Source organism: Marmota marmota, unplaced genomic scaffold (assembly GCF_001458135.2).
Source record: "Marmota marmota marmota unplaced genomic scaffold, marMar, whole genome shotgun sequence".
Classification (NCBI taxonomy): domain Eukaryota; kingdom Metazoa; phylum Chordata; class Mammalia; order Rodentia; family Sciuridae; genus Marmota; species Marmota marmota.
The window spans coordinates 2218904-2242170 of record NW_025999949.1 but is presented as its reverse complement, the minus strand read 5'-3'; the positions used below and the strand labels follow the sequence as shown (position 1 = coordinate 2242170).

The 23267-nt window shown below is 37.0% G+C and overlaps 1 protein-coding gene across 1 annotated transcript in view; it reads right to left on the bottom strand.

Moving 5' to 3' along the window:
• Positions 1–23267, bottom strand: part of Spag1 (sperm associated antigen 1) — a 62705-nt gene that overhangs the window by 11735 nt on the left and 27703 nt on the right. The window contains exons 11-14 of the mRNA XM_048801921.1: positions 9809–10153; positions 9328–9427; positions 5214–5366; positions 115–281 (exon numbers count right to left, since the gene is read on the bottom strand). Coding sequence (XP_048657878.1) covers positions 115–281; positions 5214–5366; positions 9328–9427; positions 9809–10153 — 765 coding nt within the window. The remainder of the gene's footprint in view (positions 1–114; positions 282–5213; positions 5367–9327; positions 9428–9808; positions 10154–23267) is intronic.

Genomic DNA, 23267 nt, shown 5'->3' with positions numbered 1-23267 from the left:
GGTCTCTTAACCCCAGGTCTGATGCCAGAGTTCAGTCTCTTTTCACTACTCCACTGTGGAAATACGAACATGGCTCAGGATAACTTCAGAGGAAATGAGTACAGGTTTCCCCACCTGTGATGCTTGGTGAGTGATGGCCGCTGGGATCTCCCCCTTGGTCTGGGGTCATGGGTGTGGCAGGATGCCAAGCTCGAAGGGGCTCAGAAGTGGGCACAGCAGGAATAGGTGATAGCTTCTCCCGCCAATTTGGACCATCCAGCTCCATTAAAATTCTTGTTATTCTAAAGAGAAAATGAGTGTTCTTTACTTACTATGCAATTTGACTTTTTACATTACTGAAGTCAGAGTAAGGCTGACAAACACTATATCTAATTATATGTATTTCTTTATAGAAAACATAAAACTTGAGCTATTTTCTTTCCACATAAAATAAATGTTTTCAAAGAACTTTTACAAACTGCCATTAATGATATAAATTCAGGCCATTTCTTTTTCTTTCTTTCTTTTCTTTTCTTTTTTTTTTTTTTTTTGTTGTTGTTGTTTGTTTGTTGGATTCAGGGTTTTTATGCTGCCCATACTGGCCTCAAACTTGAGATCTTTCTGCCTTGGTCTCCTGGGTAGCTGAATGACAGGTATATACCACTGTGCCCAGATAGACCATTTTCTAATCAAAAGAAAAATAGCATTTTTAATTTAATTTTTTTAGTATGTACACAATTAAATTTTAACTTTTGAAAAGTGAAATATGAAACCAAAATTTAGGAGACCTAAAAGAAATATTCCCCAATATTTAATGCAAGTACTAAATTGAAAATGTATTGCTCGAGAATAATCAGAAGTACTTTAGAATTTCTTGGCACAAACTGCACTACAGTGGTTGACAACAGGTATGCAAGACTGGTGCTAGAAGTGATTATGGCTAGCTGTCATGTGGAACACCGCTTCTTAAATCATAGGTTAAGATAGTCTTACCTTGTATTTTTGACTTTCAAATTATCCATATATTTATTTTCTTTTCATATGAATAAAGATGAAAAAATAGGATATTGGAGTCTACCATAAAGGCCCTTACACAATTGACACTTACTAATGACAATCATAAAATTCAGGTTAACATCCTTAAGTATTACCTTCTCATTGTTTTAAACAAACAAAATGTCACACGGATTTAAAAACAAAACTGAATTATGTCTTTGGGATGAATCTGGTTTAAAAAAGGCACTTCCCAAGACTGAGAAGGTTTATTGCTAATTAATTAACAGAATGCACTGAAGTTAGCAGCTAAGTCTACAGTCTCAAATAGATTTTTTTTTAAGTTGTTGATGGAACTTTATTTTTTTATTTATATGTGGTGCCAAGAATGGAACCCGGTACCTCACACATGCTAGGCAAGTGCTCTACCACTGAGCCACAACCCCAACCCCTCAAATACTTTTTGTGTGAGGAATCTGTATATTACATGCAGACAACTGTAATATACACACTTTTTCTACAGTTTCTAACCTGAAATTTCAAGAGCAATCTTTGGTTATGATGACTAAGTCTCATTGAATGTAAAAAACTAAACTTGAAAATTAATGTATAACTACCCACAACTGCAGAAGGAAAAAGAAGCTTTTGAAAAAAGAATTTTTAAGCAAAACTTATATTACCAGTAGAGAGGAAGGAAGAAGCAGCTGAAAAAAGATGATGTGTTGCCAGGGAGTGAATAAGTATATGCAGGGAAATCTAACATAGTAAGATTCCTAGAGAGGAAGAGAGGAATATGGTTAATGGAAGACAGAAACAAAATAAGCACAAATGTTTAAATTAAAAAAAATTAACAAGTTGCTGATGCTTACTTTTCCATGATGAGCTGAAACAGATGGAAAAGCAAGCATAAATATGGGATTCATGAAAAAAAAAAAAAAAACAAAATTTTAAAAGTGGATCTTTTATATTAAATATATATGGCAAAACCAGAGAAAGCCTCCTCTCGTCTTTGTTATAGCAAAGTATCCCAACAAGAACCATTCAATTAAAAAATAACGTAGTCTTAAAAGTCACTTGGTATGAAAGAACCTTGAGCATATATACAAAATATAAAAAAATCTCAAAAAGTTAAATGTAGCCATGTGAACCAGCAATTCTGCTCATATATACCAAAAGGAACTGAAAACAGGTATGTAAACAAAGTTATCCATAAGTGTTCATAACAGCATTATTCACAATAGCCAAAAGGTAGAAACAACTGCAATGTCCATTAAATGGTGAATGGATAAACAATACATGATATATACATACATATAATGGAATATTATTCAGCCATAAAAAGAAATGAAGTACTGATACATGCTACACCATAGATGAACCTTGAAAACATTACACTAAATGAAAGAAGCCAAACACAAAAAGTCACATAGTGAATGACTCTATGTATATGAAATATACAGAGCAGATGAAGACAGCAGATTGGTGATTGGTATGGGATGGGAAAGGGAGAAGGAAGAGTGATGGTTTAATGGCTACTGGTTTCCTTTTGGGATAATGAAAATGTGTTGGAACTAGAAGGAAACAATGGTTGCAACACACTCTGAGTGCACCAAATGCGACTGAATTGCACACTTTCAAGGCAGGTAGTTAATTTTATGCTATGTGAATTTTATCTCAATTTTTAATTAAAAATATTAAATGCCGAAAGAGTAATCACAGTATCTCAGACACAAGTTCTCCCTTCAAACCATTCAGATTATTACCATAAACCATTGAGACTACCACTAGTTTTCCCGAAATATCTTTTTATCAGGCTCCTCCTCTCTGTCATATGTCACTCCATATTTCAGAAGAGCTTCTGTGACAAGATCCTCCTTTCTCCAACCAGAAAACTGCCAGGCAAAGAATGGAGACAACTAAACACAGAGCCCCAAAGCTCAGGAGCACACTGAGCTTCCCCTGCTGGAGAACACCCTCATTCGACACGTTGTTGCTGAGGACAGCTATCTACTCGCAGCTATGAAAATGGAAACACCATGATTCCTGACCTCAAGGAGCTCCCAGCAGAATGACAGAAGAATTTTATAAAAAGAGACACAAAGAATATAAAAACAATATGGGTGGGTAATGAGAGAAGGCCAGCATTATGGGGCACTGAGAAAGGGAAGCTAAGGTTCACGAACGAGGGAGGGGGGGGTTGAGGGGGGGTGTCGGTGGGTCAGAGAAAGGCATTTCCTAGAATAAGGAAGCAAGTCCTCTCCTAAAGGGTGACCTGGAATTTACCAGACCAAATGAGGACAAGGCCTTCAGGCACATATGAGATGACAAATGGCAGTAAGGTGGTTGGGCATCACCAGGTAAGATTGCCTAACAGCTCACAATCAAGGAGGCTGCCAATGCTGAGGCTGGGTCTCTTCCCACTCTGCCACAAACAACCAATACAGGCTGAGATCCCCTACTCTAAATGCTTGAGACCACAAGTGTTTCAGATTTTAGATTTTTATTTCCAGATTTTGGGATAGTTCCATATATGTAGGTGATATTTAGGGGGTGGGGCTCAAGCATAAACATGAAATCCATTTATATTTTATAAGCCGCCTTATTTATACACATAGCCCGAAGGTAATCCTATACAATATTTTTGGTGCATCTGTATTTGACTGTGATGGTCATATTAGGCCAGGTGTGGAATACTCATGGTATTGTGCTCAGAAAGTTTTAGATTTTGGAGCACCTTGGATTTCAGATTTCCAGAGTTAGGGATGCTCAACCTATGTATATCCCTTTCTGTTAGTCAAGCTGGGATCAGACAGGTTTCATGTGACCACCAGGTGGGAGCTCCAGGGAATGACTCTCAGCTCTGCATATAGATAGATCTTTCTAACAGCTTTCTCCACAGTGAGCTAAGGCCATGAGGGAAGGCAGGGCATGGCTTCAAAAATGAATTAACATAAAACATGCCATTTTCATTTTCTAAGTTTTGCTCAAGGTTTTCCTGGTGTTCCTCAAATGTACTCTTCAATGACTGTGGCCTGCACCCAGCCCTGATCTTACTATCTAACAAATGTCCCACCTGGGGATAATCTGTCTTATGTAAGTGTCCACCATAATTTCTATATTCTAATTTACTGAAAGACAGAGACCAAGTAATTTCTCGCCTCTTTGCCTTTTTAAGGGGAGTGGGACCTAGTTAATAGACCAGCATAGGGTACAGGGTGAGCACATAAATATTCAAGAAGTTATATTTTGGACAAATGGAATCAGAAATTATTATACATACTAGAAATGTCATCCAACTCATAATTTTCAAATTTCACCTGAAAAGTAATTATCAAGTCTAGAGATTTTCTTATATGTGCCCAAGGCAGGGGGCAGGTACCGGGTATAGAACCAGAGCGTTTTTAAAAAAATTTTTTTTTAGTTGTAGATGAACACAATACCTTTATTTATTTATTTATTTATTTATTTTTATGTGGTGCTGAGGATCAAAACCAGTGCCTCATACATGCTAGGCAAGAGCTCTATCACTGAGCCACAACCCCAGACCTGGAACCACAGCTTTGAGCATGTGTGCAACCACTGAGCCTCAGCACCAGCCTGAGTCTGGAAACTCCTACCTTCCCATTCTCACTCAGGGTAAGATCATCATAATATCAATTTGATCCAAACTCTTTGGTATTTCACCATTATAAAATAATACTCTTCCTAATTTACGAGGATCCGAGACAAGTATCTAGCTGGGTCATGAATATGTCTACCCTCCTGAGCAAAAACACTCCACACAGATGCCTCTGCCAACAGACCTAGTGCCAATAAACACCTTGAAATCCTGTGAGAAGATTTGACCCTGTGAGAAGATGCATTTCTGGTATTTATGACACTAATGAAAACACCTTCCTAATATCACAGGTTATTTAAGCAGCATGTGTGAACTATACCCTGTATTAGCTTAAAAAAAATTCACAGAATAGTAATAAATGGACCATGAAACAAATATAAAGGTCTGAGAGGACCACAATATATATGAAGGGTTAGTTAGAAATTAAGTTAGAGAGAGAGAGAGACAGAGAGATATGAAGTTTAATGAAGTGACATGAAATTTAAAGAAGGCAATCATTCATGTAAAGTAAATAACTGAGAACACATCTGCACTTCGACATCATTCTTGAAGGGGGGGAAGGGAAAAATCAATTCCATTAGAAAACAAACAGACTTTAGCTAGCTGACTCAGATTAGATTACCTGTTAATACTGTCATTCGCTAGCTGGATTCCACAGTCTATTTGCAACACTGTTTTATAATCAACATAAGCTTTCCCGTACTGCTCTAAAGTTTCATAGGCCATTGCTCGTCGCAGAAGAGGTTTCATTGAGAATGGATGAAGTTCCAGAGCCCTAAAGACAAAAATATTACATATCATTGATCCTGAAAGCCACTCCTTAATTTACAGTATTAGACTCAAATATGTACATATCTAATATTTCATTCTGGAGACCTGGTAACATAAAAGAAAGGCAAAACCAAAGTAGCAGAGCCATCAAATTTGTGGTTACTTTCTTTGAAGCTGTACCAAAGCTCTACCATTTACTCTTTGCCCACTGAGGCGGGAGATCCCTGCAGCATGCCTCAGCCTCCCCAGTGCCCTCAGGGAGCCTTGCATGGCCCCATGCACAGAGTAAGAGATTCATGTTACTAACAGAGTAAAACAAAAATCATTAAGTGCAACTGTATTTAATAAGGCACTTTAGTCTGAAATCACAAAACGTTGCATAGCATTTTGAAAATCAGCACTCTAAAACTTTCTATGTTTCATTATGATTTACTTGTTGCAAAAAAGTGTCAAAGATAGACTAAGACAATCAAGGAACTACACTTAAAATGATCTTTTGTATGCCATGATTTTTCATCTTGAACTTTTAAGTTTATGAAGTGCTTCCAATATCACTAAAGATGTATTTCAAGGCTGTGTTCTTTGTTTTGTTTGAATAACTATTTAAAGCTACTTCAGTACTTCATGTACTTTATTTTACTCCGAAATAGAACATAAAAGACTGTATATTGCTGAGGGCCTTGCTAGGAGAACAGAGACTAAAAATGTGTCCCTCTCGCAACCACTTGACTACATCCATTTCACAGCAGCCTTCCAGTGCTCGCAGTGCTGTTCATTAGATCAAGATGGCCCACAGCCAAGCTTAGGTTCCATAATTGATAAGGCATTTCACTTTTAGTACATTTTTGCATGGTAAATGCAACTTTGTTTATTTCCACAATCTCAAAATTGCATATGAGGTCAGGTGTGGTGGCCCACAAGTGTAATCTCAGTAGCTTGGGCAGTAGAAGCAGGAGGATCATAAGTTCAAAGCCAGTGTCAGCAATTTAGCAAGGCGCTAAGCAACTCATTGAGACCCTGTCTCTAAAAAAAAAAAAAAAAAACCACCATGAATACAGGGGACTTCTGAACCAGAGCTTACAAAAGAGGCTGTCATTCAAGTTAACACAGTTAAGACCCTAAAGAGTCTCCTAATTTCAAGTCTGGCAGAAAATAGCAAAGACAGGCAAAAGCAGAGGATATAGGCAACACTCATTTGTATTTAGTCTGTCAAAATATCCTCAATGGAAAGTTGCCCAAAGATTTTTTTTGGTGTGGTTTAAATAACCCCAAAGGGTTTTGTCTGACCAACTGGAAACTTTTTTGTGGGAGGGGGTGTTTAAAAAATGTTGAGAATAAAAAATTTCTAGAATATTGGTTCTCAAACTTTGCTTAGCCATCAAAATGTCTTTGTACCCAAGGGCATAATACAGAAATATGGAGACAGATGGTGTGGAGAGGGGCAGGGCTCTGGGCCCCTTATACATCTCAAACACCTCCATCACTCCCCTAGCGATTCTCAAACATACCACTGGGAAACAATGAAGATCCTGAGCATAGATACTTAAAATTAAAAAGCAAATTTTCTCTAAGATACATAAAACATTATTTTCACGGGTCAATTTTTAATTTTTAATATTTTAAATTCTGTCCCCATAGTTTTCCTTTGTCAATATCTGACCCATGGTACCACTTGTCTGGTAATGATAGCTCAAAGAAATCTTCAATGAGCAAGATAATTAACTGAAAAACTAAAAGGGAAGCTTCCTTGAAAATGTATGCAGTCTTTTGGGGCTAAAAAGATAGTCATGCTGTCTGTTAATAAATTATTTCTAGTTCACAGAGATTTAAATACATCCATATTTCAGCATGTCCACAAAGGCACAGCATGGCTTCTCTGGCATAGAAACAAGTTTGAGAATCACAGCTTTAGAATGATGTCACTCTCCACTGGGCATCATCTCCAATCCCCTCCTGCTGGGACTCACATACCAGCTATCAAAGAAAATATCTAAGTAGGTCGGCAGGCCTTTGTGGAGGTCAGCACTGACCAGCAAAGCCAGATTCCTTGGCCTAGAACACAGCTCTTGTCTAAGGACATCCTACCTAAAACCACACCTCAGTGGCCAGCTCCTGTTCTCCCCTAGGACCAGCCCCCATTCTAGTCTCCCTGGACACCATGGCTGGAGTCCCATCTTTGGCTTCCTCCTGGGTTGTTACACTGATACACGTGAATTTTAGCCAGTAAATGCCTGCCTCCTAAAACAATCTCACTTAAGGGCAAAGTGAATCCACTGTTTCACAGTAGGCAAGTGAGTCTCAAGTTTTAATTAAAACATCCTGATCTCGCTTCATTTAAGAAGGCCTATGACTAACCTGAAAGGGAATGTATCAAAAACAGACACCGGAGCTTGGAAGGATGCTAGCTGTATATCTCAACATGCCTGGTATCTAACAAATTCACATGGTCTTGTCAATTACAGGCAGTGCTAAATGTTTAAGGATGGGCTCTCTGGGAAAAGAAAAAAGGTTTGAAAGCCGAGCGACGTGGCACTTGCCAGTTTTCATGGTATCAGTGCTCACACCATGGCAGAGTCCAAGCTACCAACTTATTATCAACCAGCTCACAAAATCCTGAAACTGTTAGATTAGCTGGTGTAAACCAGCACAACTATTCATGGGTCAGGCCAAATATAAATACTCATGTTAAATCTGAACATATATAAAACTAGCAAAAAAAAAAAAAAAAATCCAAGTGCCTTAAGGCTTTTTTATATTGTAGGCACAGATCCTAGCAAATTTTGCCCTATTGATAGATAAACTGGCACTGTCAATGAAATAAATAATAAAGTATTCATATTATGGTGCCCACATAATCTGTTGTCCAAACTAAGCCTTCTTAGAGTAAAAAGCAGTGACAATTAACAATTACACGTGATAATAGAAGTAAACCAGGGCTGTGTGAGTCAAATGAGGACTTATTTTTCAGATGCACTAACAGTAACTTCTTGCTAAAGGGCTTCTGAAGTAGGCTTATTATTTAATGGCAAAAGAAAACAGTATGTTTCATTCATGTAAATCTATTAATCCATCCTGGCAAGTAACTAACTGACTTGGTGACTATATTGTGCGTTGAAGGAGTCAAAGCTGTATAAAAGAGCTTTCCTGATTGTAAACGGTTTAAATCCACTACAGTGAATGACAGGAACTTATAGGTGTGACCAAGTGTCAATTTAGGTGTTACAGATGTACAAACAGAGCCTGAGGAGATCAAGAAAGCAGACAGAAGGACAGGTGAGCAAGGATTTCAGGAGGAAAGATATGGAGAAGACATTACTAACACTGGGGACAAAGTGGGCAAAGGCTTGGAGACAGGGCCATGAGTGTAAGGAAGTGGTCCAGCTGACCAAATGGGAACAGGAAGCTTGTTTGGGGGCATTGTGGTGTCACAGTAGGTTATAATTGTCTGGAAGACAATACTGAGCCATTAAAGACCTTCTGGAAACAAGCTGAACAAAATAATGCTTCAGGAGAAGTTATTCTGAGGCCACAGTGAACTGGAACTAGTTATTAGGCTTCTTCAATAGTCTAAAGGTGATATGAAAAGAGCATCCGTTAGGGTGGGGGCAAGGAAAATGAAAAAAAGTTTAACAGTTCATGTGGGGCTGGGATTGTGGCTCAGCCATAGAGCGCTCCTCTAGCATGTGGGAGGTCCTGGGTTCGATCTTCAGCAACTCATAATTAATCAATCATAGATAGATAAATAAATAATCAAGTAGTGTCCAACTACTTCTAAAAAATAAATATCAAAAAAAAAAACAGTTCATGTATGAGTGGAGAATTAGGACCTTTCGGTATTAATCAATTAACATACCTTAAAGCTGTCTTAAGAAACTGGACCTTTATGCAGAACATTTAGGAGAATATGTATTCACCACATTGAAATTATAACAATCTCTTAACAAACCTGAAAACGTGCAGTTTACCTGTTACAATCCTGAATGCAGCCACTGCAGTTTCCTTCTTTTAGGTAACATGCTGCTCTATTTGAATATAAGATACTTAGATCATCTGCACTTTCACTTCCTAAAATCACATTTAATTAAATACAGTTAAAATCCATTAGCAAAATCACAGTTCACCAGAATTAAAAGACAACTGCAGTCTCAATGGCACTGCAGTGCTACAGACTGCTCATCATGCAGAGCTCTTGGAGCTGCTACCCCTGCAATGGCCACAAAGGAAAGCCGAGCAGAGACCAATGCGACCGTGCCTGGCAGGGCACACGTTCCACATTCCAAGGTATTGCTCACATAGGTCAAGTCTTAGCGCACTTAGTCACCAGGAAGGAATGCAAGGGGGCAAGGGCTGTCACCTAGCAGGCGGCCTGCACCACTCCCACACGAGTCCCCTTAGGTTTGGGAAAGCCCGAGTAGCCCGGGTCGGTCTCGGGAACAGCTCACCTACCTGCAGGCTCCAATTGCGCTATCGCCACAGAGTACCGGCGGGCGGCCTCAGCGAACTGTCCATTTTTGAACAGCTCGTTGCCCTGACTCTTCAGGCCGTCCGGGCCGAGCCGGGCCCCTGCCGGGGACGCGTCGGTCTCATTGGGGTCCCCAGCACCCCGCCCGCCGCTGGAGTGCCCGTTGGCGCCGTCGCCGGTCGTCGCTGGGGCCAGTGGTCCGCCCCGCTTCTCTGCGCCGAGCCCGGGCGCCCGGCCCCGCCACGGCGCGCCCCTCGCTGGCCGCTTGCCGCCCTCGCTTTTGCCGGTCAGCTTCTTCTGGATGTTGCCCATGGCGCGCGGGGCGGCCGCTGTGGGGAAGTGGATGCGGGAAGTGAGTATTTGCATCACCAGCACCGACGACCCGGAGGCCGCGAGGTGCCCGGTGCCGAGGGCGGGCTCACGGGGAAGCCGAGCCGGGCGCCGCCCCCACGGGCGGAGCCGCGGTTCCCGGACCTCCCGGGGGCGTCCGAGTCCCCGCCCCCGGGCTCGCGCGAAGGAGGCCAGACCCTCAGTTAACCCTTTAATGTCAAGGGCTTGCGGCCGAAAACTAGCCGTTTGAAAACCGTGTCCACAATCAGGCCGTACCTGCTGAAGTTCATCTTACATATTTACAACTTAAGGATGAATTAACTAGAACTTGACGAACACAAGGACTGCACCCAACGTTAGGGGCACCCTTTCCTTTATTTTAAAGGACCAGCGGAAAAGGTCATTTAAAATAAAAAGTGATTATTAAGTCATTTCAAAGTGATTTAGCAAACACATGAGATAAAACAGGCACCTAGTATTTATACTTAAAGGGACCATTAAAAACAGTGAATTTTCCATTCTAATGCCTTATTCAAATTAAAAATTACTTTGCATTTGATTGAAAGATTTCTGCCATTAACTTTAACAATAATTACTGAATCTATTTTTAAATGAAAATTATTTATATTTCATTAATTTAAATATTCATAAATATTTAAAACAAAACAATCATGTCACGATACTGTTGAAAAGCACTTACATATTCAGATTTCCAAGCATTCTCTTTTAACAAGTTCTAATATGATTTTTAGTAGCTATAATTTTCCATTCTCTTTCATGAATTGTAAAGCCAAGATTTGAAGGGCAAAAACAGAGGGAACAGAAACTACAACCATCTCAATGAAAATCAGTAGATGACCTATCATTCTAAAGCAAGCAAAAACAACATATTAATTAGTAGTTTTCAATATAACCGAATAACATTCCATTTGGATCACCAATCAAAAGGGGCTCAATATCCCATGGGATACTGGAGAAGGGCTGTTCAGGAGAAATGGCCTTTTCCAGATACATGGACTTGGGAGCATATAAAGGATCATCAAGTCTGGGTATGGATGGGATTACCAGAGCCTCCAGAGGATATGAGAAATACTGACAAAGAATGAGCACAGGAAGAATCTCCAATGTAGATGGAAGAATGCCTAGAAATGAGAGAAGAACCAAGGGTAGGTACTGCCTTAGAAACCGTGGGTAGGGAAAAAAATTCACAAAAAATATCAAAAGAAGGAAGGGCCAACAGTATGATCTTCAGCAACGTAGTTTGAATAGTTGGAAGCAAAAATCCTCAACAAAATACTAACAAGACTGATTCAACTCCATATTAAAGGACTATATACCATGACCAAGTGGGATTTATCCCAGGAATGCAAAGATTGTTCAACATTGGAAAGTCAATGCCAAAGGAGAACACATGGTCATTACAATTGATAAAGAAATGGCATGTGACAAAATCCAACACCCTTTCATGATAGAAATATTCACAAAACTAGAAATTTCTCAACATGATAAAGGATGTTTGTGAAAAGCCCACAGCTAACATCATATTTAATGGTGAAAGAATGAAAGCTTTCCCACCAAAGATCAGCAACAATGATGTCCAATTTCACCATTATTATTCAACACTATACTAAACATTGTAGCCTAATCAATTAAGCAAGAAAATGAAATAAAAGGCATCAATATCAGAAATTCTATCCATAAATGATATGATCCTATAAATACAGAAAATCCCAAAGAATCCACTAGGGGATGGGGGAAAGCCTACTATAATTAATAAACAAATTCATCAAAGCTGGAGGATACAAGATCAACATTCAAAAAATTAGTATGTTTCTATATACCAACAAGGAACAATCTAAAAAGGAAATCAAGGAAATAATTCTATTTATAATGGCATGTAAAATATCTAAGTATAAATTTTAAAGAAATTAAAAGACAAATAAATAGAAAGGTGTCCTGTGATCATGTTAGAAAAATGTTCTAAGAGTCAGTATTACCCAAAGCAATGTACAGATTAAACACAATCCCTATTCAAACTTTTTTGCAGAAATGGTAAGGTCAGCCCTCAATTCACATGTGTTTATTGTTCAAAACAGCCAAATAATCTTGAGAAATAAAGAACAAAATGGAAGGACTTACAATTCTTAATTTCAAAACTTACTAAATACTATAGTAATCAAAATAGTGTGGTGCTGGCATAAGTACAGCCACACAGACTAATGGAATACAATTGAGAATTCAAAAATAAGCCCATATTTCAAGGCCAACTGATTCTTTTTTTTTTAATATTTATTTATTTTTTAGTTGTAATTGGGCACAATATCTTTAATGTATTTATTTATTTACTTTTATGTGGCGCTGAGGATCGAACCCAGGGCCTCACAAGTGCTAGGCGAGCGCTCTGCCACTGAGCCACAAGCCCAGCCCCCCAGATTCTTGATGATTGTGCCAAGTCCATTCAATAGGAAAAGAACAGTTTCAAATGGGTGCTGGGACAACTGAATTTCCACATGCTAAAAACAAAACAACAAAAAACTAAGTTGGACCCCCACCTCACACCATATATAAAAAATAATTAAAATGGATCAATGACCTCTATGTAAGAGCTAAAGTCAACTAGGCATGGTGGTACACACGTGTTAATCGCGACTTTGGAAGTTGAAGCAGGAGAATCACAAGTTTGAGACCAGATTTAGTAACTTAGAGAGGCACTAAGCAATTTAGCAAGATCATGTCTTGAAATAAAAAATAAAAAATGGCTGGGGATATAGCTCAGTGGTAAAGCATCTCTGGGTTCAATTTCCAATATCAAAAAAAGAAAAAATCTCAAGTCATAAAAATCTTATAAGAAAATATAGGGGCAAACTTTCACAATGTACAATTTGTGGATTCTTATACATGACACCCAAAGCAAAAACAAACAAAAGCAGATAAATTGGACTTCATCAAAACTAAAGCTTTTATGCCTCAAAAGAAATTACCAACCAAGTAAAATGTCAACTGAATGGGAAAAAAATTTGCAAATCATGTATCTATCTGATAAGGGTCTAATATCCAGAATATATAAAGGACATTCACTTTAAAATGGGCAAAGGAGCCAGGCACAGTGGTGTTTGCCTATAATCCCAGCAGCTGGCAAAGCTGAGGCAGGAGGATCCCAAGTTTAAAGCCAGCCTCAGCAAAAGTGAGGCACTAAGCAACTCAGTGAGACCCTGTCTCTAAATGAAATACAAAATGGAGCTGGGGATGTGGGTCAGTGGTTAAGTGCTCCAGTACCAAAAAAAAAAAAAAAATGGGCAAAGGATTTGAAGGGACATTTCTCCATATAAGATAAACAAATAACCAATAAGCATATAGAATGATGGTCAACATCATCATTAGGGAAATGAAAATCAAAACCATAAGGATAATATGTCAAAATACACTCTACTGTCATGTGTATAAAAAAAAGTTAAAAAAAAAAATAGGGAGATACTATTTCATACCCTTTAGAGTGGATAATCAAAAAGGCTGACAATAAGAAGTGTCGGCAGGGCTGAAGCTGTGGCTCAGTGGCAGAGCGCTCGCCTAGCATGTGTGAGGCCCCGGGTTTGATCCTCAGTACCACATAAAAACAAACAAATAAAATAAAGGTATTATGTCCAACTACAACTAAAAATATTAAAAAAAAGAAGTGTCGGCAAAAATTTGGAGAAATTAGAACCTTTAAATATTACCAGTGGGAACAGTAAACGATGTAGCCACTTTGAAATACAGTCTACAGTTCCTCAAGAAGTTAAACATATAGTTACCACATAACCCAGTAACTCTAGGTTCAAGTACATGCCCAAGAAAACTTAAAACATCTATGCACACACATAAAAATAGTACATAAATGTTCTGACAGCATTATTTTTAATAGCCAAAAAGTAAAAACAACCCAAATATCCATCAACTGATGTATAAAGAAAACGTGGTATTATCCATACAATGGCATAGTATTTGTAAATAAAGGAATGAAGTACTGATACATGCTGTAACATGGATTAATCCTGAAACATTATATTAAGTAAAATAAGACAGGTTTGAAAGGCACAGATTATATTATTCTACTTATATGAAAAATTTGAATTAGCAAATCCCCAGAGGAAAAAAAAAAGATTAATGATCACAGGGGACCAGGGAAAAGAAAGAATGAGGAGTTACTACTAATGGGCATGGGATTTCTTTTGGGGTAATAAAAATGTCCTGGAATTAGACAGTGGGATTAGCTGTACAATATACTAAATATACTAAAATTCACTGAATTCAAAAAAGGATAAATTAGGGGCTGCAACTGTGGCTCAGTGGTAGAGTCCTTGCCTAGCATGTGTGAGCACTGGGTTGGATCGATCCTCAGCACCACATAAAAATAAATAAAATAAAGGTATTGTGTCCATCTACAACTAAAGCATTCTTTTAAAAGGACAAATTACATCTCAATTTTTTTTTAAAAAAGATTTCACCTCACTTTTGACCACAAAGGGTACTTTTCCCTCCTATCTTGGATACTTTGGTAAAATAAAAATAACCCATGTTTAATTTTTTTATGTCTCTATTTTATTTGTTTATTTTTATGTGGTGCCAGGGATGGAACCCAGTGCCTCACTCATGCTAAGCAAGAGCTCTACCACTGAGCCACAACCCTGGCCCTTAATTTTTATTTTTTAATTAGGAATAAAAAATTATCAGTCATTTATACTTCTTTATTAGTGATATGTCTGTTCATATGTTTTGCCCATTTTTATACTAGCTCTTCATCATTTTCTTATTGTTTTGTTAAAAATTCTTTATATTAAAAGGTATGAGCCCTCAGCCACTTTGCCTAGTTTGTTATTTGCCTTATAGTTAGTTTTTTTTTTTTTTATTTATGGCACCTAATGTATACAGGTTTTTCATACTTACCTAATCAGAAATAATTATGATTTCGTTTATTGTTTTAATTCTTAGATCCCTGCTCTCCTGATTCTGCCAATTCTAGAGCAAGGGAAATATTTATATTTGATTCTTCTGTTTGTGAAGGACTGTTTAATTTTCTTACATTACACTTTTAAGTGGGAGATGAGCAACAGCACCACAAAGGAAACTGGCTTTCTTCTGATTGCTTCTCACAGACTTTGTAAGGTGACAGGTGGAAGTGAGGACCAAAGTCTCTGACAGCTACAATTGTATGATGACATCCACTTCTTCTTATTGACCCCATTAGGGAAGAAAAAACACAAGTAGATGGGGAGGTTCTGAGAAAAAGCCCATGAACTCAAATCCCCAGATCTAATCATCCTGGCAAGTAGTCAGGTGTTTCTTAATATTAGTCCTTAGAAGAACAGATGAAGGAAGCCTATCAACTGTCTTATTTCAATACCTGCCAGAGTAGGTGCTCAGTAACTGTCAGTTGTTAATTGAATCCATGGGTTATGTTGTACTTCAGTCTGGATGAATTGGGCCTGATCAATCCAAGCGGAGCTTATAAAGGAGAAGCAATATCAGCAAAGGTTACAAAACATGAATTGCTGCATTTCCCATGATCCTCACAACCCCCTGGAATTACCCCATAATGACTAGGAATTCTTTCTCAGAATGTGGTGGGATGGAAAACAACATGCAAAATTCCAACTAGATAAATTCCTTCTGGGTAACATTTATTTTCCTACAAGTGATTTGGATTGCTTCTCTCACATCCAAGGCTCTAGGACCTCCTTTTACATATCATCCAACAATGTATCTTGACAGAGGTGAGCATTAGCTAGTTCAACTGATTGTGTGTCACCTTAAGAATAAAAGGAGTTTCCAGCTAGTTATCCACCTCATGTTGATTTGCTTTCCTGATAAAATTTATATTCTATCAAGAATTTTGGTTTCCTGAATCATACATGTTATATATTCCTTAGTCTATAAAATAATTATGGGAGGATATTAATGACAATAGAAAAATGATCCCCTTAAAGCTCTGGAGATTTGAATGGGAACACTGCTTCTCTATTACACTCATAGATAATTGCCTACCTCAGAGAGAAACATCAGTTGGTTAACAGATATACACAATAACTATCCTGATTCAGATTTCTAATCACAGAAGTATTATTAGAAGTAATTATTTTTTAAAAAACATATTAGCCCTTTCCTGTTTGTTTATCTATTTGGAAGGAAGGCTTTTAGTTTCATAAATGATCACACTCATCTTTAACTCATCAGCTCCTCAACTGGTGCTGTTATTGATAAGAATTCTGGTACATCAGTGAACATTAAAGTGGTTTTTAAAAAATGTATATATTTTTAGTTATAAATGGACACAATACCTTTATTTTATTTATTTATTTTTATGTGTTGCTGAGGATCAAACCCAGTGCCTCACACTTGCTAGGCAAGTGCTCTACCAATGAGTCACAACCCCAACCCCTAAAGTGGATTTTATCTATTCTTGGACAAGGTTGTCTGGTGATATTTGGCCTAGGTTTTGTAGAATGTATAATCTCTTAGTTGATATCAGTAACCACTTTTAGGATATAGATTTGGAGTCAAACATATCTTGGGCCATATCCCAACTGTGTGACTTAACCTGTACAATGTTGCAAGTAACCTCACTTCTCTAAACTTCTGTTGCCTAATCTATAAAAGTGTGGGTAATTATAGCTTCCTTGAGGATTACCAAAACAATCTATGTAAAGCACACCCATAGTTTTTCAAATGTGCTAATTATCCATCCCTTCAAACACAAAAACAGTAAGGAGTAAACATACTGCACCCTGTTTTCCCACTGTCAAACCCAGGTATTGTCAACCTAGAATTCTTTTAAAAAATATATATATTTTTTTAAGTTTTAGGTGGACACAATATCTTTATTTTATTTTTATGTGGTGCTGAGAATCGAACCAGGGCCTCACACGTGCTAGGCGTGCGCTCTACCACTGAGCCACAGCCTCAGCCCTCAATCTAGAACAAAATTATCCTCAGAAATGAAGATAAAATAAAGACATCCTCTATCAAGAAAAACAAAAATAGTTCATTTCTAGCAGACCTTCTTTAAAAGAAAGGTTAAATAATATTGAGGGCATAGCTCCATGGTAGAGCACTTGCCTAGCATGACCAAGGGCCCTTGATTCAATCACCAACACTGCAAAAAGAAAAATAGAAGTGCCAAAGAAAATCCTTCAGCTGAAAGGGAAACAATACCAGAAAGAAACTAGGAACATCAGGAATGAAGGAAGTGCAAACAAAAATAAGTGCCTTAATAAATAAGATAGACTGTTTTTCTCCTCTTAAATTCTTTAAAATATATAGAAATTTTCAATTTATTTGAATGTAAAAGTAATATTGTTTGATGGGTTTTCAATGAATGTGGGTATAATATATATATGATTGCTACCATATAAAGGGGGAGGGTAAAGAGACAATAAAAAACAATAAAGTTTTTACATATGCTTTAAGTAGTTATATACTAATTCTAAGCAGAGTGTAGTTTACAGCCTATAGAGACAATTTCTATATATTTTTTAAAAATGTGGTCCAAAAAAAGACCTCAAGTAATAAATTAAAATTTAAAAACTATCTGAGCATGATGGCATACACCTGTATTCTCAACTACTCAGGAGACTGGGGAAGGAAGATTGCAAGTTTCAGGCCAGTCTGAGCAATTTAGCAAGACCCTTTTTTAAAAAAAAAGGGCTCAGTAGTAGTGCACCCCTGGGTTTGATCCCAAGTACCACCACCACCACCACCATCACAACAACAAATAATAATAAAATTAAAATATGAAAATCCTTCCAAAGAAAACAGCAAAGTGGAACGTATGTAAAATACAGAGGAAAAAAAATATATATAAAAACAAATAATATTTAAACATTAAAGTTTAAATTAAAGTATCAATACTTATACTTAAATATAAACATACCAATAGTTGGGGAAAACATACCAATTATAAGAGTTAATAAGAGCAGGTAAAACAAGATGTAATCATATGCTGTCTAAAAGAAACACACTTTACTGATACAGGGAGGTTAAAAGTGAAAAGACAGGAAAAAATACATATTATACAAATATTAATCCAAAAGATCTGAAGTAAATATATTAATATAAGACAAAGTAGACTTTTAAAAATAAGTAAAATTACCAAAGATAGGAGGGGACATTACATAATTTGAAAAAGATCAATTAGCCAAGAAGATACAGAAATCCTAAATGTAAAAACATGTGAAAACAAAACCTCAAAACACCAGAAGCAAGAAGTGAGAGAAATAAAAGGAAAGCCAGGAGTGGTGGGTGACACACACTTCTAACTCCAGCAACTCAGGAGGCCAAAGCAAGAGGGTCACAAGTGTGAGGATAGCCTCAGTGACTTAGTGTGACCCTGTCTGAAAATAAAAAAATAAAAAGGACTGAGGATGTAGTTCAGTAGTAAAATGCCCAGGTATTCAATCCACAGCACCAAAACCAAACAAAACAATCAAAAAATCAGCAGGGACAAAGAACTCGCAACACCATTCACCAACTAGAGCTAACTGACATTTATACTATACTCTACCAAAAAAAATCCAAATCCACATTTGTTTTAAGTGCACATGGGATATTCATCAAGAAAGAAAATATCCTGTGTCATAAAACAAGCTTTAAAAAATTTAAACATCACAAAGTTTAAATAACAAAATATACTCTGTGACTTTAATGGAAATAAATTAGAAATCAATAATAGAAAAATGATATATCTCCAAAATTTTTGGAAATTCAGTATGCCTTATGGAGATCAAAGAAGAGCCTCACAAGAAATCAGAAAATACCTTCAAATAAATGACAATGAAAGTACAACATATTAAAATGTTTGGGGTGCAGCTAAAACAGTGATCAAAGGAAAACTTACAGCATCAGATGTTTATAAGGGGAAAAAGACTGGAGTCAATAGTCTAAGCTTCTAGTTTGAGAAACTACCTCAGAAAAAGGGGAGTAAAGTGAACTCAAAACAAGTAGAAGGAAGGAAACGTCAAAGAGCAGAAATCAATGAAACTGAAAAAGAAAAATAAAGCAGAAAAAAAGATAAGTGAAACAAAAGCTGGTATGTTGCCAAGATCAGTAACAATAATCAATCTCTAGCCAGATTGGCAAAGAAAAAAAGAGAAAACACACAAATTACCAACAACAGGAAAAGAAGGAGATTACTACAGACCTACTAAACATTAAAACAATAATCAAGATGTTACAGTTTGGATGGGGATATCCCCAAAAGCTCATAGGTTGGAAGCATGATCCCCAATACAGCTAGATTCAGAGGTGGGGCTTTTAGGCAAGGATTAAGGCTCTGGCCTCATCAGTAGATTAATCCATTTGCTGGATTAAAGCCATTGATAGCTGAATAGACTGCTGGGAGGTGGGATCAAATTGAAGGAATTAGGTCACTGGAGGCGTGCACTGGAAGGGTGTATCTGTCCGCCCTCACCACCCCTTCTTCCTGCTGCCATGAGTGTTGAGCAACTTCCTTCACCATAATGATCTGCCTCACCTCTGGCTCACAGCAATGGAGTCAGCAGACCAAGGGCTGAAACCTGTGAAACTGAGCCAAAATAAACTTTTCCTCTTCTAAGTTGTTCTTGTCAAGTATTTTTGGTCACAGCAATGAAAAACTGATTAACACTTGGGGAGTGCTATGAACAATTCTATGAAGAGAAACCCAACAACTTAAGTGAAATGGACCAATTCTTTGAAACTACCAAACTACCAGGATTCACTTAAGAAATAAAATAGCCTGGAGAGTTGTAGATCTATTAAAGAAAATGAATTTTTAATTTAGAATCATACACACACCCACACTCCCCACACACACCTACCTCTACCTGCCCCCACCTCCAGGGCCAGATAGTTCCAGTGACAAGTTTGATCAAATGTTTAAAGAAGAAATAACATCAATTCTGCACAATCTCTTTCAGAGAATAGAAGTGAAGGATGAACATCCCAACAAATTTTATGAGGCTAGCATTGCCCTGATAAATCAAAATCCAGAAAAGTACAGTTATGAGTGAATGAATGAAAATCAAAGAAAGATAAGAAGACTATAATCAATCTCTCAAGGCTAGAATGTCTCTTATGAAAATAGATGCAAAAAATCTTCAATAACATATTAATGAATAAAATCCACCAATAAATAAAAATAATAATATATGATGATAAATTGGTTTATCTCAAAATTCAAGTCCTGCTCAACATTCAAACCTCAGCCAAAGAATGTAACCTAATACAGTAACTTACTACAGAAGAAAATTTATATGATCAAATCTAGTGATGCAGAAAAGCATTCAAAATAATTCAACATCAGTTAAAAATAAAAGCTCAACTAACTATAACTAGAAAGCCATTTCCTTAAATTGACAAAGGGAACCAATTAGATACCAAAAGGTAACATTCAGTCTGATTATCAAAGACCAAATGCATGCCTTCTAAGATTCACCATTTGTTCAGCATTTTACTTTTTAGCCAGTACAATAAGAGGGAAAAAGAGATGTACAAATTGTAATAAAAAATAAAACTTTCCTTATTTGCAGACAACATATTTGTCCATGAAGAAAATTCCAAGGATCCTTGAATGTGTGAATTAGCAAGATTGCACAATGCAAAGTCAATGTACAAAAATAAATAAATAAATAAATCACATTTCTATAGGCTAAAATGAACACATGAATTTTTAATTTTGTAAAATTAAAAAATACTTTGTATAATAACTCCCAAAAGTTGAAATGTATAAATCTGCCAATGTTGTAGAAAACCATACAATGCTAATGAAAAAAATCAAAGAAGATCTAAACAAATGGAAGGACAAATTATGTTCATGGATTAGAAAATTCCATATGATTGTAATGTCACTTCTCCCCCAAACTGATCTATCTATAAATTCAATATCCAATCAAATTCTCAGTATGATTTTTTTATCTAGAGAAACAGATTTTACTGCTTCATATTTGCCATCCTTTTATTATACTCTACTATTTATTACAATGATGGACAAGAGAAAATCACTCCTATTTTGCAATGAGCATATAGATAGTACATTTTAGTAGTATAATAAAGACTTGTGGTAAAACAGTCATCAAATGTTAGGTGATCTTATTGTTAATTGATTGACTGTTCAGTAATTTTATACAATAAATAAATATAACTGAAAAAAGAAATATAACTGAATATTAAATGAAAGAATTGCAGACCATGAAAAAATAAAATAAACCTCCAAAAATTTTGACTTTAAAACTGTATGTAAAGGCAGAGAGGCTAGAATAGTCAAATAATTTTGTAAGAGAAAAATAAAGCAGAAAGAATCACACAACCTGATTTTAAGATTTAACTCTAAAGCAATCTGAATCAAGACAGTATGGTACTGATGAAAGGATTGACACTTCAGTCAATGCAACAGAATGGCAGCCAAAATTAGATTCTACTGGCCACACAAACATGGCCAATTGATTTTTTTTATATTTATTTAGTTGTAGATGAACACAAAGTACCTTTATTTATTTTTATGTGGTGCTGAGGATTGAACTCAGTGCCTCACACATTCGAGGCAAGCACTTTACCACTGAGCTACAGCCTCAGCCCCGCCAATTGATTTTTTTTCTATAGGCTAAAATGAACACATGAATTTTTAATTTTGTAAAATTAAAAAAATACTATGTATAATAACTCCCAAAAGTTGAAATGTATAAACCTGCCAATGTTGCCAGGTGCAAGGGCAATTCAAAGATGTAAGGATAGTTTCCAATAAACAACTAGCCATCAATATGCAAAAAAAAAATTGAAACTCAATCTAATTCTCACATTCCATATAAAAATCAGCCCATAATTGATAAATATGTTTGCAAAATATAAATTTTGAAAAGGAAACAACACAGGAGAAAATTCTTCACGACTTTGAGTTAGGCAAAGTATCCTTAGGTCAAAAGCACAGTTCATTTTTTAAAAGTGTGTAAATTTGCCAGGCAAGCCTGTAATCCCAGTGGCTGAGGACTGAGGCAGGAGGATCCCAAATTCAAAGCCAGCCTCAGCAAGAGCAACGTGTTAGGCAACTCAGTGAGAACTTGTCTCTAAATAAAATAAAAAATAGGGCTGGGGATGTGGCTCAGTGGTTGAGTGCCCCTGAGTTCAATCCCTGGTACAAAAAAAATTAAAAAACAGAAAAATAAAAAATGTGTAAATTTGACTCCAACAAAACTAAAAACTTTTGCTCTGTTGAAAACAATGTTTAAAGAAATTTAAAAAGCTAGAGACAGGGAAAAATATTTGCAACTCTCATAGCTAACAAAGGATTGCAACAAGACATCAAAAATACAAAAAGATTTCTCAAAACTGAACAGTAAGGCCGGGCGGGGTGGCACACACCTGTAATCCCAGCACCTTGGGAGGCAGAGACAGGAGAATCGCAAGTTCAAAACCAGCTTCAGCAACTGTGAGGCCCTAAGCAATTCAGTGAGACCCTGTCTCTAAATAGAATACAAAATAGGGCTGGGGATGTGTTTCAGTGGTGGAGTACCTCTAAGTTCCATCCCTGGTACCAAATAACAACAACAGCAGCAGCAGCAACAACAACAACAATAACAACAAAAAACCAACAGTGAGAAAACAACCCACTTTAAAAAATTAGTGAAATGATTTAAACAGACCTTTTGCTAAAAATGATATAGAGATGGCAAATGAGCACATGAAAAGATGTTCAACATCATTTGCCATTAGGAAAAGTGCAAATTAAAACCATAATGAGCCAGGCATGGTGGCACATGCCTGTAATCCCAGCGGCTCGGGAGGCTGGGACAGGAGGATCTCAGGTTCAAAGCCAGCCTTAGCTTTGAAGCAACTCAGTGTGACCCTGTTTCTAAATAAAATACAAAATAGGGCTGGGGATGTGGCTCAGTGGTCAAGTGCCCCCGAGTTCAATCCCCAGTACCAAGAAAAAAAAAAAACATAATGAGAAGCCACTATATACTTAATAGAATGGATTAACAAAACCTGGTCTTACCAAATATTGATGAGAATGTGACGTAAACTCTCATATAGCAATGAAAAAATGGTACAGTTACTCTGGAAAAGAGTCTGGCAATTTCTGATAAAGTTATAGATACACTTGCCATA